Here is a 14,083-nt window from a genome sequence, read left to right as displayed (position 1 = left end):
ACTCGAAAATATTAATTGTGGTAACAGCATAAAATGTAGTTTTAACTCATTGGATTACATACACAAAACGTTGCTTCCCCGTTTTTATTCCATGGCACCTCTGTTTTTTGTTTAAAATTTATGACCAGGTAAATTGAAATATATCCTGTGAGAGTTGTGGTTGAATGGCTTCGGTAATTATCCGGCTGTTCGATCCCACGCCCGCCCCGAATGCCTGTAGTGGTGACCAGAAGGTGGGGTTGGCAGCACCGCCTCGAAACAACCTCAAACCAAGTCACTAGTGTTGTGATAATTTACAGCGTTCACTGCCTGGACTTGAAATTAAATTATAAGAATGGAATTTAGTAGATTAAATACTAATGCCGCTCTACATGACACAACTGGGAAATATGTTGACAGCACGACATCCAATTTACTTAATTTAAATGTTCAAGATCACTCTCGCCGTAATTTGCGATTGTGAAATCCAGACACTGTAATTCGATTAATTGTTCATGGCAAGATCCTGTTCTAGAGGTTGAACTTGGCCGTTAAAAGATCTGCACTTACTGAAAGCGTTAAGGCTTTTTTCACGATTTGGATAACAAATAACGACCTACGGTTAGACACCGCCCAGTCCCCAGTCCCGTTTTAATTCAAGCCTGAGACCGAAGCCTGTGGGTTAATTTGAGAAACAAAATCGCCACCGCCTCGAACACGCTGACTCCGAGTGATACTCGGGGTTCCACCGCCACAGCCACAGCCTCCTCGGAGGAGCCACTCGTGCGCTCTGAGGGGACTGTTCTAAAATATACAGTTGAAAAAAATACCCAAACCATTGTTGTTAGTTTAAAACATATAAAGTTGTACATAATACACCGTAACTAAGCACGAAGAATCTCAGAATGAAAGCGAAAGAGACAAATATGTCGGTAAATCAATGTTTCTTGTTTGGCGAATCTCCCCCATGAGGATAATGGTAGCAGTCGAACGGAAGTCCCTGGTTCAGTAGCTGCGAGGAGCCACAGGAAGAAAGTTGGACACATTATTACTGAGTGAAAAGTCTCTTGTTCAATCAGGCACTAGGACATGAGGCGTAGGCAAAAGAGGCTCCTTCAGGCAGCCGGCTTAATCATTCTGACCGTAGTGTTCCTGCCGAACGTTGGGTTATGGTCTCTGTACAGGGAGAAGCAGTTAGAAAACCCAGCTGAAACGGTGCAGGTAAGAAAACACATTCACAGCTGAGTTCTGATACCTGCTACTGGCTTTGTCGATGTCATTCGTTGGGGCTGTGCACTTATTTACCTTTTGTGAAATACAGTAGAGACCCCTTTAAGCCATAACTTTAAGATTCATATTGTGCTTAACTGTGTCAAACCCGTATCATAGTGTGTAATAATCTTAATTACTAAATGTTATTTTAAAATATGAAAACCCGTTTTACAGTTTTTTTTGGACTGTCGTTGATGCTCTGAAATCGACAGTTCAGAGTATGGGTTCCGGGCATATAATTAAAAGGGACTTTAAATCTGCGATACTCTGGTGCTTAGACTCCAGAGGAGGGGCACTGCCAGCTGGCTCTGTCCTTACTTCCTTGATATTTGATGCTATATTTACGCTGAGCCAATGGGCTCAGAATACTAGCTGATGTGTGGGTCCAGCTAGCTGGTACCCTGTTTACATGGTCTCGGGAGAGAAATCTGTACATGCATGCCTTCTCTCCCAGCAGTTAAGTGTTAAGTATTTAGATGGTGGGAGTGGCAGTGTCTACAATGTCTTAATATTTATTGGAATGTAGGTAGATCTAAAAGTGCCAGTTTGTGGGAGGTGGGGTCTGAAGGATCTTGTAGACACTACTTAAACTTAGTTTGACACTTTACTGGAGCTACACTTAATGGCCATGTCGAACTGAAGTGGTGTGATACTACCACTGAAGCATACCATTTTGTCCTAAGCATACTATTTTGTATCTGAGACCTTGGTCAGGCCTCATTTGGAATACTGTGTCCAGTTTAGGTCTCCTCACATGATAGGTTGTATTGAGGCTTTGGAAAGGATGCAAAGGAGGGCCACTAGACTAATTCCCAGCCTAAAGCATTATAGTTACCAAGATAGGCTAAAAGAGCTGGGACTCTACACTTTAGAGAAACGTAGACTTAGGGGTGATCTGGTTGAGGTTCAATACATTAAGGAGGACCAGAGGTCACAATTTTAAGTTGTACAAAGCCAGATCTAGGTTAGATGTCAGGAGGTGGTTTTTCCCCCAGAGAACAATGAACCTTGAACAGGCTGCCGGTTCATGCAGTGGATGCTGTTTCGCTGAGTTCCTTCAAGCGAGAGCTGGACCTGTTTCCGGCTGGGGTAAAGGTCACCTCTTACAAAAGGTGGGTAATGTAATGCATAGAATTATCAGGGCCAGACTGATCTCATGGACTATTTTCGATTGCCAAAGGGGTCGGAGAGGAATTTTCCAGATTTCCTCCTCTTCCCCCAAATTGGCCTGGGTTTTTAATCTGTTTTTTCGCCTTGTCCAGGAGATCACGTGGTGTGAGGTGGGGCATGTATATATTGTGATACACAAGGTATCATGATTGTGTGGGGCAGGCTGGATGGACCAGAGGGTCTTTTCCTGCCCATTGTTTTGTATGTACTCCTTCCAAGTATTTCGTTTTGCATCTCTCTGGAGTGAAATTGCTTTGTAGTGACATGAAAATTGCACTGTAAACATAATTTGAGTTGACTATACCTATAAATAGCTTTCATTTCTTCTGTTTGTTCTTTCCATAGGCCTGCTGAATTCAAACTTCAGCAGCTTAATGGTCATGTGCTCCTTGCTAGAAAAAAGGAGACTGAGGGTTGACCTGATGGAGGTGTTTAAGATAATGAAAGGGTTTGATAGGGTAGACGTAGAGAAAATGTTTCCACTTGTGGGAGAGTCAAAAACTCGGTCATAAATATGTTAGTCACTAATAAATCCAATAGAGAATTTAGGAGAAAGTTCTTTACCCAAAGAGTGGTAAGAATGTGATTTTGTAAAAGTACATGCAGTACAATTCAAATATCATGATACAAACAATACAGTTACACATCATACATGGTACATACAGTTCATGATGAGGAGCTAATGATTTAAACCCACAGATATTCAGCTGGAAAGCTTGTACTTTAAAGGAGGAATAAACTTTGATTTATATAGCACCTTTTTATGATCTCAGGACATCCCAAAGTGCTTCACAGCCAATTAAGTACTTTTGAAGTGTAACTAAGTTTTTATTTGATAGCTCTCAAAGATTTTATCATGTAAAATGATTTATTATAACTTTTTTACTTTTAAGCAATGGTGTCACCAAGCTAATTTAAGAAAAAATACACGAGCTGATGCACTTCAGCATTGTGCCAATGTACTTTTTTTTGTGATAATGAATTAAGTTATGTCAATTTACTTCCAGTGGCATTATTTCACCCTACCTCAAAATACTCCCTCCAGATTCAAAGCAGGTTTGAAAGATAAAATCTGAAATCCAACTGTACTGATGGGATTAAATTCACAGTTCAGGTGAACATAGTTTGAAAAATTCACATTTCGACCATTATGGTGTACTGAAATTTTAATGAAAAACGTCAGCTTCAGTATGGCTTTTTAAAATTCATTCATGGTGCCAATCAAGTGGGCTGCTTTGTCCTACGTGGTGTCGAGCTTCTCGAGTGTTGTTGGAGCTGCCTCCATCCAGGCAAGTGGAGAGTTTTCCATCACACTCCTGACTTGTGCCTTGTGGATGGTGGAAAGGCTTTGGGGAGTCAGGAGTTGAGACACTTGGAGGATTTCACCCACTGTTCCATCTATTTTGATAGGGCAGAGAGATTTCCAAATCATAGTCTAGAATTGCCTTGTAGATAATTAATTTGTCAGGAATTTTGATTTTCAAAAGATTTTTTTTTAAGAAAACATAGATATCTAAACAATCAATCAGGCTGTCAATGATGATGACAGTGCTGTGTGATTTGCTTGCTTTTGAAAACTAGAGTTTCTATGCAAATGGAGCAACAGCTGGAAAGCCCAGCTGAATCCATCCAGGTAAGATTATTCTTGTAGACATGTGTAAAGTGGTATTATTTCTACAAAACCCTTTAATGTACAGTGTTAGATGTTTCTTCAGCTCACGGCTATACTGCCATCAGACACACTTTATAGGAGTGCGGAGGAGTTATATAATTAAATCTTTTTAGCAAATGGACATATTCTATCTTTTTAATGTTCAATCATACCTTTTTATTCATTCTGTTTATTTTTCCCTTTGCTGCCACTTTATTTTAAGGAGTTACTGGTAGAGGCATTAAGTGAAATATGAAGGCATGCCAACAGTGTTATTGTAATCCTAGATTGTCAGAGCAGGTGTACATGTGCAGTTAGTCTGCTAAGAGACTCGCTAGCAGCATGGATGAAAGAATTCTGTCAATCATTACCTGGTTTACTTTTCCTGTCCAATTTCTTCTGCCTGGAGTTGAACATGGGGTATCATTTCAGACCCCAGAGCAGAGTACTGAAACTGTGGCCCATCAGCCCTGTTAATCTGGTCCTTGAAGCCCAGGCAACTTTGACCTTTTTTCACTTGTATTTCTTATTTGTTGGCTTATCGTGTTTGAATTTTGTGGGCCCAGAGGTGTGGAAAGGCCCATTTGTAGCTCTGTTGTCTCATTGGTGTATTAATCTTAAATCAGAACGCCAAGCTCCATTTAGTATCAGCAGCTTGAGATAACAGGAACATTTATTTGAACTTTATATGTGGCACCCAAGACTCCATAGTACAGGTCTCTGCTGTCTGTAAAGACAAAACACCTTGGACACGCCAACCCTAAAGGCAGTGTAAAGGAGAGCAGAGGCTGTTTCCTGGAAAGGGCTATGAATGACTTGCTAAGCTGGGGTTCTTAAGCCTCAGTGATGTATTGGAAGAGGTCTTGTAGAGCTTCATAAGGTACTTAGGATAGAGAAAATAATACAGGACCACAGGGCACAGGCACTTGCTGCAGTGTACAGAATTATTCTTTTGCTAGATTAGACATCTTTAGGACACAATGTATCAGCAGGTTATTTTACATGCCCAATCAAGTCAAATAACAAAACTATCAACATTCAGCATATAAGCTAGATAACTGTTTCACCACCTTGTCTTTTCCCCACTACCCCTACCGAACATGTGGACCTTTGCATCATTTCTTTTGCTCTCGGACTTCAAACCACTTGTCTCCTTTAACCTAGATAGTTAGATCACAAAGACAAATAAAGATTAGGGAGGGCATTTGGCCCATCTACCTTATCCTTCTGGACAAACCCAAAATTCTCTATCTATATTTCTACCTCTATAAAATTTCTATCTCTGAAGAAGTGAAGAATTATGGATAATGAATCTTTAGTGCATAACATATGATCAGCAACTGCTTCACACACCACAATTGCTTTTGGAAATCTCTTCTGGTCTCTATCCCTTGTGTGTGCATATAGCTTCAACCCCGAAGTGATCATCAGTTGCTGAAACAGGGGTCTGAAGTGTGGGTTAGAGTATGCGGAGTCTGTTGGTGATCCTGTACAACTTTTGTGCCCCAGTAACCAAAGCCAGTTTGAGGATGCTGAGATGCCCAAACACCATTTATTTAATCCATACTGGTGCTGCCCATTGGCAGTCTTGGGTCCAGAATGAAGTTATGATGCTAACTTGGCCTGTCCCTTTAATGCCACCACCTGCATTTGGATATTTAGAGCAATTGTAGCTGGTCATAAACTGCTATCCACATAGCAATTGTAACTATTTGTAAATTCCCAGGCTCCAGATGAATTAGCAGTAAAAGGAGGAAGAGGATTTTAAAAAATGGTGTGTTTGGAAAAAGTAAAGAATTGTTAAGATTGTTTCTCGTGCTCTAGAATTAGGAATTTTTTGCTGAAATACTATTGACTGCAACAATGGGGATGAGCATCTAAATCAAGTTAATTTTCATTTTCTGTAAAGAACTTGGCGTTTGGGGGAGGTGGGGGGCAGCATTCTTAAAAATGCCAGTGCAGGAAGAGAAAGGAGGGAAGAAATCCCCCAATCAGTTGCTATGCATTATAGAGATTAGGTGCATAAGTGTTTATTGTAGGTAACTGGGATCTGCATGCCTTATTTTAACATGTTCGATGATTTACATTACTCTGCAATCAGGTTTCCGCCCCTGCCACAGCACTGAAACGGCCCTCATCAAAGTCACAAATGACATCCTTTACGACTGTGACCATGGTATCCTAACTCGCACCAAGTCCCATTCACCCATCACCCCTGTGCTCGCTGACTTACATTGGCTCCCGGTCCTGCGATGCCTCTTTTTAAAAAAATTCTCATCTTTTTTTTTCAAATCCCTCATGGCCTCGCCCTCCCTATCTCTAACCTCCTGCAACCCTTAAATCTCTGCACTCCTCCAATTCTGGTCTCTTGTGCATCCCTGATTTTAATCGCTCCATTATTGGCGACCATGCCTTCAGTTGTCTAGGCCCTAAGCTCTGGAATTCCCTCCCTAAACCTCTCTGCCTCTTTACCTCTCTCTCCTCTAAGACACTCCTTAAAACCTACCTCTGATCTGTCCCAATATCTCCTTTCAGTTCTGACGAAATGTTAACTCTTTCTTCATCCAGCGATGCTGCCTGACTTGCTGAGCTTTTCCAGCATTTTCTGTTTTTATTTCTCTTTATATGGCTTGATGTCAAACTTTGTTTGATAACGCTTCTATGAAGCACTTTGGGAGGTTTTAGTACGTTAAAGGCGCTATATAAATATAAGTTATAGTTGTCTCTTCCCAATTTTTCCCCTTAACCCAACAAATGATATGGTCTTGCAGTTTATTATGCCCTCTGGTGGTAACTCTCTGTGCTTGGTTTGCAGGTTCTTTGTTGTCTTGGAATGTTGCATCAATTATTATCCCTGTTGCTCAACTTGCATTGTTGCATTATATTTATCATCACTATAAACAGACGATATGTATATTTTTTAGATGTGTATCAAATGAAATCTTCTGGTTAAGAGCTGAAAGATTTACTGTGTATTGGTGTTTGATAAATGCTCCCAAAATCAGCAGCTGCCTTAGCTGTGGCAGAGTATTTGTACTGTAACAATCGGTGTCATGGTGCTCAATGCTTTCTAAAGTCTATTTTTTTCTGTAATTCGGTTTTATCCACTTTCCTCAAATTCTTGTCATTACCATCACTAGGACACTTAAATAATATATGGTATCAGGATTGTTTTAGTAAGGATCAAGTCAAGGTCTGGATCATGCTTCTGGTCTTAACGACACTGTTGATTCTGCTGTGCAATAAGATCAGTCCATTTATTTGCTTTTAAGTAGACCCATTGGAGAAAAAAAATGCAAAGGTAGAGATTTCATACTGTTCTAATAAAAACTGCAATTTCCTTTTACTGTATTCTGCTGTGAGCTCTTCCAATTTAATACAGCTATATTTATGAATTTCACCGAAAGAAAAGTGGGAAAAATGACGTAGTTTGGATTGCCACCGTAATAGCTATGTGACAGGTTAGTGACAACAGCATCGAGTACTTTATAGTAGCACATGGTGTTTGAGCCAGTGACTTAGCCCCTCAGCTGCTGCTGTAAATGTTGTAAATGGGCGGGGGGGGGGGTGGAGGAGATGATTTTAAATTAAATCCTGTTTTGATATGAGTACAGTACAAGTATTAAGTAACCAATTGTACAAACTTAGTCTTAAAATTATCTCACGCACACGCGCCCACATGCACTCAAGTGCTGTCATGTTTTTGTAATCCATGACAGCTGCTAGACTTACTTTAAGTCACTCCCATGGAGTTAGTTTCAGCCTCGCAGAAAGGAGCAAACACTGCCCTGTAGTTAGCTCTCCTTCACCTGACAAAGGGTCAGTCAACTCCCTGTAGACTGCCAGTGCTGCAAATCAGTAGGTAACTTCTTAACAATCTATACGGATACATGCATTATCCCCAACCCTGAAGAAAAGTAGTCTTAATGGTATTATTTAAAAAAAAACTTCTATTGAGTCAAATTTTGTAAAAGTGGAATAACACCACGTATTTAAGTTCCATGTTACACGGCTAGGATCTTGTCCTGGATGTTCTCTTGGGTACAGTGAAATTAATCATGCCCATAAGTGGTCTGAGCACCTTGTATTTAGAAGTATGCCGATACTGCCCAATATCTAATTATATATGATAGGGGCATAGTAGAGGCGGGTACAATTTTGTCTTTTAAAAAGCATTTGGACAGTTACATGGGTAAGATGGGTATAGAGGGATATGGGCCAAGTGCAGGCAATTGGGACTAGCTTAGTGGTATAAACTGGGCGACATGGACATGTTGGGCCGAAGGGCCTGTTTCCATGTTGTAAACTTCTCTGATTCTATAATAATTTTGCATGTGTTCTGCTTCAATCTTTTTGAATGCAGATGGAGTAAAACACTTGGTAAGACAAGGCCAGATACGAATTGTTAAGTTACTTTATTTCACAGCGAGGGAACATACAGGGCAATAGTTACGATCAGTTTTACTTAATTAAATCAGTACAACTTGTGTAATAATGCAAAATAATGAACACATTTTCCCACATCAGTGGGTTGTCTTGCTTGAGTTAAGTGAAATAACTCCTATTTATTCTCCTATATTCTAATTTTCTCATAGCCTTTGCTGGCCCTGACTTCCTCTATCTCCCTCTGTTCACAGCTGGAAAGGAAGGCCTGCCACTGTGGCCAGAAACTCGCCAATACAATGGGTGTGAGGTGTTCATTGATTGCTGATGGAAGCTAATGAATTACTTAATGTTTGGAGAAAACAACCTCCATTGCTATATTAACTAGCTATCATCTTGGGGCCTTTTATTAAAAATTGTGTGAATATATTATGCTTTAACCACAATCTGAAGGAAATTCCCTTTTCAAATCCTTTCTGTGGAAAAATAATCAAGAAAATTTGAAATGTGACATATCTGCTTACACTGGGTTAGGTACATCATGTGAGAGCCCTATGGTTGCTTGTGAAGAACATGTGCTGCTTTTTAGATGTACCCTCACACCTGTCAGTTCTCCAAGAGGCTGCATGCTCCCAAGAGATATGGAGACCCTATGGCACCTCTGATCCCCTGTACTTTTTTTTTATTCGTTCACGGGATGTGGGCGTCGCTGGCGAGGCCAGCATTTATTGCCCATCCCTAATTGCCCTCGAGAAGGTGGTGGTGAGCCACCTTCTTGAACCGCTGCAGTCCGTGTGGTGACGGTTCTCCCACAGTGCTGTTAGGAAGGGAGTTCCAGGATTTTGACCCAGCGACAATGAAGGAACGGCGATATATTTCCAAGTCGGGATGGTGTGTGACTTGGAGGGGAACGTGCAGGTGGTGTTGTTTCCATGCGCCTGCTGCTCTTGTCCTTCTAGGTGGTAGAGGTCGCGGGTTTGGGAGGTGCTGTCGAAGAAGCCTTGGCGAGTTGCTGCAGTGCATCCTGTGGATGGTGCACACTGCAGCCACAGTGCGCCGGTGGTGGATGGGGTGCCAATCAAGCAGGCTGCTTTATCTTGGATGGTGTCGAGCTTCTTGAGTGTTGTTGGAGCTGCACTCATCCAGGCAAGTGGAGAGTATTCCATCACACTCCTGACTTGTGCCTTGTAGATGGTGGAAAGGCTTTGGGGAGTCAGGAGGTGAGTCACTCGCCGCAGAATACCCAGCCTCTGACCTGCTCTCGTAGCCACAGTATTTATATGGCTGGTCCAGTTAAGTTTCTGGTCAATGGTGATCCCTAGGATGTTGATGGGGGATTCGGCGATGGTAATGCCGTTGAATGTCAAGGGGAGGTGGTTAGACTCTCTCTTGTTGGAGATGGTCATTGCCTGGCACTTATCTGGCGCGAATGTTACTTGCCACTTATGAGCCCAAGCCTGGATGTTGTCCAGGTCTTGCTGCATGCAGGCTCGGACTGCTTAATTATCTGAGGGGTTGCGAATGGAACTGAACACTGTGCAGTCATCAGCGAACATCCCCATTTCTGACCTTATGATGGAGGGAAGATCATTGATGAAGCAGCTGAAGATGGTTGGGCCCAGGACACTGCCCTGAGGAACTCCTGCAGCAATGCCCTGGGGCTGAGATGATTGGCCTCCAACAACCACTACCATTTTCCTTTGTGCTAGGTATGACTCCAGCCACTCGAGAGTTTTCCCCCTGATTCCCATTGACTTCAATTTTACTAGGGCTCCTTGGTGCCACACTCGGTCAAATGCTGCCTTGATGTCAAGGGCAGTCACTCTCACCTCACCTCTGGAATTCAGCTCTTTTGTCCATGTTTGAACCAAGGCTGTAATGAGGTCTGGAGCCGAGTGGTCCTGGCAGAACCCAAACTGAGCATCGGTGAGCAGGTTATTGGTGAGTAAGTGCCGCTTGATAGCACTGTCGACGACACCTTCCATCACTTTGCTGATGATTGAGAGTAGACTGATGGGGCGGTAATTGGCCGGATTGGATTTGTCCTGCTTTTTGTGGACAGGACATACCTGGGCAATTTTCCACATTGTCGGGTAGATGCCAGTGTTGTAGCTGTACTGGCACAGCTAGTTCTGGAGCACAAGTCTTCAGCACTACAGCTGGGATGTTGTCGGGGCCCATAACCTTTGCTGTATCCAGTGCACTCAGCCGTTCCTTGATATCACGTGGAGTGAATCGAATTGGCCGAAGACTGGCTTCCGTGATGGTGGGGATATCGGGAGGAGGCTGAGATGGATCATCCACTCGGCACTTCTGGCTGAAGATGGTTGCAAACGCTTCAGCCTTGTCTTTTGCACTCACGTGCTGGACTCCGCCATCATTGAGAATGGGGATGTTTGCAGAGCCTCCTCCTCCCGTTAGTTGTTTAATTGTCCACCACCATTCACGACTGGATGTGGCAGGACTGCAGAGCTTTGATCTGATCCGTTGGTTGTGGAATCGCTTAGCTCTGTCTATAGCATGTTGCTTCCGCTGTTTAGCATGCATGTAGTCCTGAGTTGTAGCTTCACCAGGTTGGCACCTCATTTTTAGGTACGCCTGGTGCTGCTCCTGGCATGCTCTTCTACACTCCTCATTGAACCAGGGTTGATCCACTGGCTTGTTGGTAATGGTAGAGTGAGGAATATGCCGGGCCATGAGGTTACAGATTGTGCTGGAATACAATTCTGCTGCTGCTGATGGCCCACACCGCCTCATGGATGCCCAGTTTTGAGCTGCTAGATCCATTCTGAATCTATCCCATTTAGCACGGTGGTAGTGCCACACAACACGTTGGATGGTGTCCTCAGTGCGAAGACGGGACTTCATCTCCACGAGGACTGTGCGGTGGTCACTCCTACCAATACTGTCATGGACAGATGCATTTGCGACAGGTAGATTGGTGAGGACGAGGTCAAGTAAGTTTTTCCCTCGTGTTGGTTCGCTCACCACCTGCCGCAGGCCCAGTCTAGCAGCTATGTCCTTCAGGACTCGGCCAGCTCGGTCAGTGGTGGTGCTACCGAGCCACTCTTGGTGATGGACATTGAAGTCCCCCACCCAGAGTACATTTTGTGCCCTTGCTACCCTCAGTGCTTCCTCCAAGTGGTGCTCAACATGGAGGAGGACTGATTCATCAGCTGAGGGAGGACGGTCGGTGGTAATCAGCAGGAGGTTTCCTTGCCCATGTTTGACCTGATGCATGAGATCTCATGGGGTCCAGAGTCAATGTTGAGGACTCCCAGGGCCACTCCCTCCTGACTGTATATCACTGTACCGCCACCTCTGGTGGGTCTGTCCTGCCGGTGGGACAGGACATACCCAGGGATGGTGATGGAAGAGTCTGGGACGTTGGCTGAAAGATATGATTCTGTAAGTATGGCTATGTCAGGCTGTTGCTTGACTAGTCTGTGGGACAGCTCTCCCAATTTTGGCACAAGTCCCCAGATGTTAGTAAGGAGGACCTTGCAGGGTCGACTGGGCTTGGTGTTTTGCCGTTGTCGTGTCCGGTGCCTAGTGGTCCGATGCCGGGTGGTCCGTCCGGTTTTATTCTTATTATGACTTGTCGTAGCGAGATTTTACAACTGAGTGGCTTGCTAGGCCATTTCAGAGGGCAATTAAGAATCAACCACATTGCTGTGGGTCTGGAGTCACATATAGGCCAGACCGGGTAAGGACGGCAGGTTTCCTTCCCCTAAGGTCATTAGTGAACCAGATGGGTTCACTAATGTCCTTTAGGGAAGGAAACCTGCCACACACTACATAGAACTGTACCAATTACAGTTCTATGTAGTGTGTGGCCTGTGCTGTCTGTGGGCCCCGAATTGCCTGTGCAGCCTCTGCAGCTGGACCATTACACAACCACACCTTTGCCTCGGAGCAGTCGCCAGGTGCTGCTGCTGGATTCTACAACACATTGTCCCCACCTGTCAGTCCGCTACCTAGGAATGCGCAATGAATGGTTCACCCTGTCCACAGTCAGACAGTATACCACATGGTCTCACATGTCTCTCCACCACCCCCTTCCCCACCCATAAGCAGGTAAGGCACATAAGTCTATTTGATCCTGCACGAGGTGTGCTGCAGACCTGAATCATGTTCCCCTGATGTGCCATTTTCTGATTGGCCTATGAGTTGAGGGGTAAACTTTGTCTGTCTGTGCCTGGTGCGTAATGTTTGGTATTTGGCAGGTGTGTACTAGATGCAAGACTTATACAGAAGTCCATTGCTTCAGCTTATTGGATTCTGAGTGTAGCTAAACATTAGGTGACAGGAGCTAAAAATACGAACTTCTTAAAAACTAAGTGTGGAAGCTTCATAAATGACACTCATAATTGTCTCGATTTGTTAGGCGTCAATACACAGTGCGTATCTTTTTAAAATGAGACTACACAAGTAAAATTCTATAAACATATGTAAGTTGATGAGAAACTTTCAAGTGATCCCTGCAATTGTCGATCATTAGTTCATCCTGATTACTTCTAATACATTACAGCACAAATGTTAGAAATGGTCAGGATGGACGAATGAAGTTCTGCTGCAGCATGATGAAAACTATAACTGCTATGATGCATCTCTCTCAACATAGTATTTCTCCATAGGAGCCAGAACTCTGCAGTCCTTTTCCACCTGGTTTTGTGATGTGGCTTGGCATGGTGCAATCTGGGCATTGTAGTTCCACAGGAGTAGGGTGAAAATTACAAGTCTCATGATGCAATGTAATGCAACACAAAAACACATCACTGAATTTTTGTAGCAGCTGGATATCAGCAACACCCATGTCCAGGTCAGATGCCAACTCTGGATTGAAAAGCATCCTTTGCTTCGGGGAACTTCTTGCAGGTGTTTAAAATATGAAAGAAACAATTTATGGGTAAATTTAATTTCTTTCTGAATTGTGTACATTTTTTGTGTGTTGTCACTTCTGGAGACAAAAGATCTTGAATTTTTTTCCTTCAAGGAAAGGATTTTGGGATTGAGTAATGATTAAGTGTTTTAAAATCAAGTCAATTCGCACAGGCTTATTTAAAATAAACATAGGCTGCAAGCATTGAAATTTATTAGGGCCAGATGGGCTGGTTTGCGGAATGCCACAACTTCCCATTGCTGTTCAATTAGCCATGATCACTCTCACTCACTTTAAGAACAGCAGGGTTCATTTACATTTCGACAGTTGGCTATTTGGTAAATTATCAGGTGCTTATTTCAGTCAGTCACTTACTTTTGCCCTACGGACATGTGATATAAGGCTTTTAATTATATAAATGAGTAAATTAAATCTTTTTCAAGTAAGTAGTATTTAAGTGTGTTTAAAGGGAGCCAGTTTAGAAGTCTTGTTGTACGAACAACTAAAGTCAATTCACAATGTCTGGAGCAATTGCAACCATATATAAGAATTGCTTCCCTGTTTGTATTTCCTCCATCCTTTTTACAATAACTCCAGCTACCTGGAGTAGCTACCAAGTTCATCATTCTCTGAGGCGTTATCAACTCCATAAGTCACATGATCTTAGCCAAGTTCCATATTGCACAAAACTCTGTCCTGAGACTAGTCCTCAGTTTCCCTCCCTTGGCTTTCCCTTCTAATCATTA

The 14,083-nt window shown here is 43.1% G+C and overlaps 1 protein-coding gene across 1 annotated transcript in view; it reads left to right on the top strand.

Moving 5' to 3' along the window:
* Nucleotides 1–965: 965 nt before the first annotated feature.
* Nucleotides 966–14,083, top strand: part of LOC137332419 (polypeptide N-acetylgalactosaminyltransferase 10-like) — an 84,690-nt gene continuing 71,572 nt past the window's right edge. The window contains exon 1 of the mRNA XM_067996238.1: nucleotides 966–1,200. Coding sequence (XP_067852339.1) covers nucleotides 1,069–1,200 — 132 coding nt within the window. The 5' untranslated portion in view covers nucleotides 966–1,068. The remainder of the gene's footprint in view (nucleotides 1,201–14,083) is intronic.

Source organism: Heptranchias perlo, chromosome 14 (assembly GCF_035084215.1).
Source record: "Heptranchias perlo isolate sHepPer1 chromosome 14, sHepPer1.hap1, whole genome shotgun sequence".
In the NCBI taxonomy this organism is placed as follows: domain Eukaryota; kingdom Metazoa; phylum Chordata; class Chondrichthyes; order Hexanchiformes; family Hexanchidae; genus Heptranchias; species Heptranchias perlo.
The sequence above is the reverse complement of the archived record's forward strand: the minus strand, read 5'-3'. Positions and strand labels throughout refer to the sequence as shown.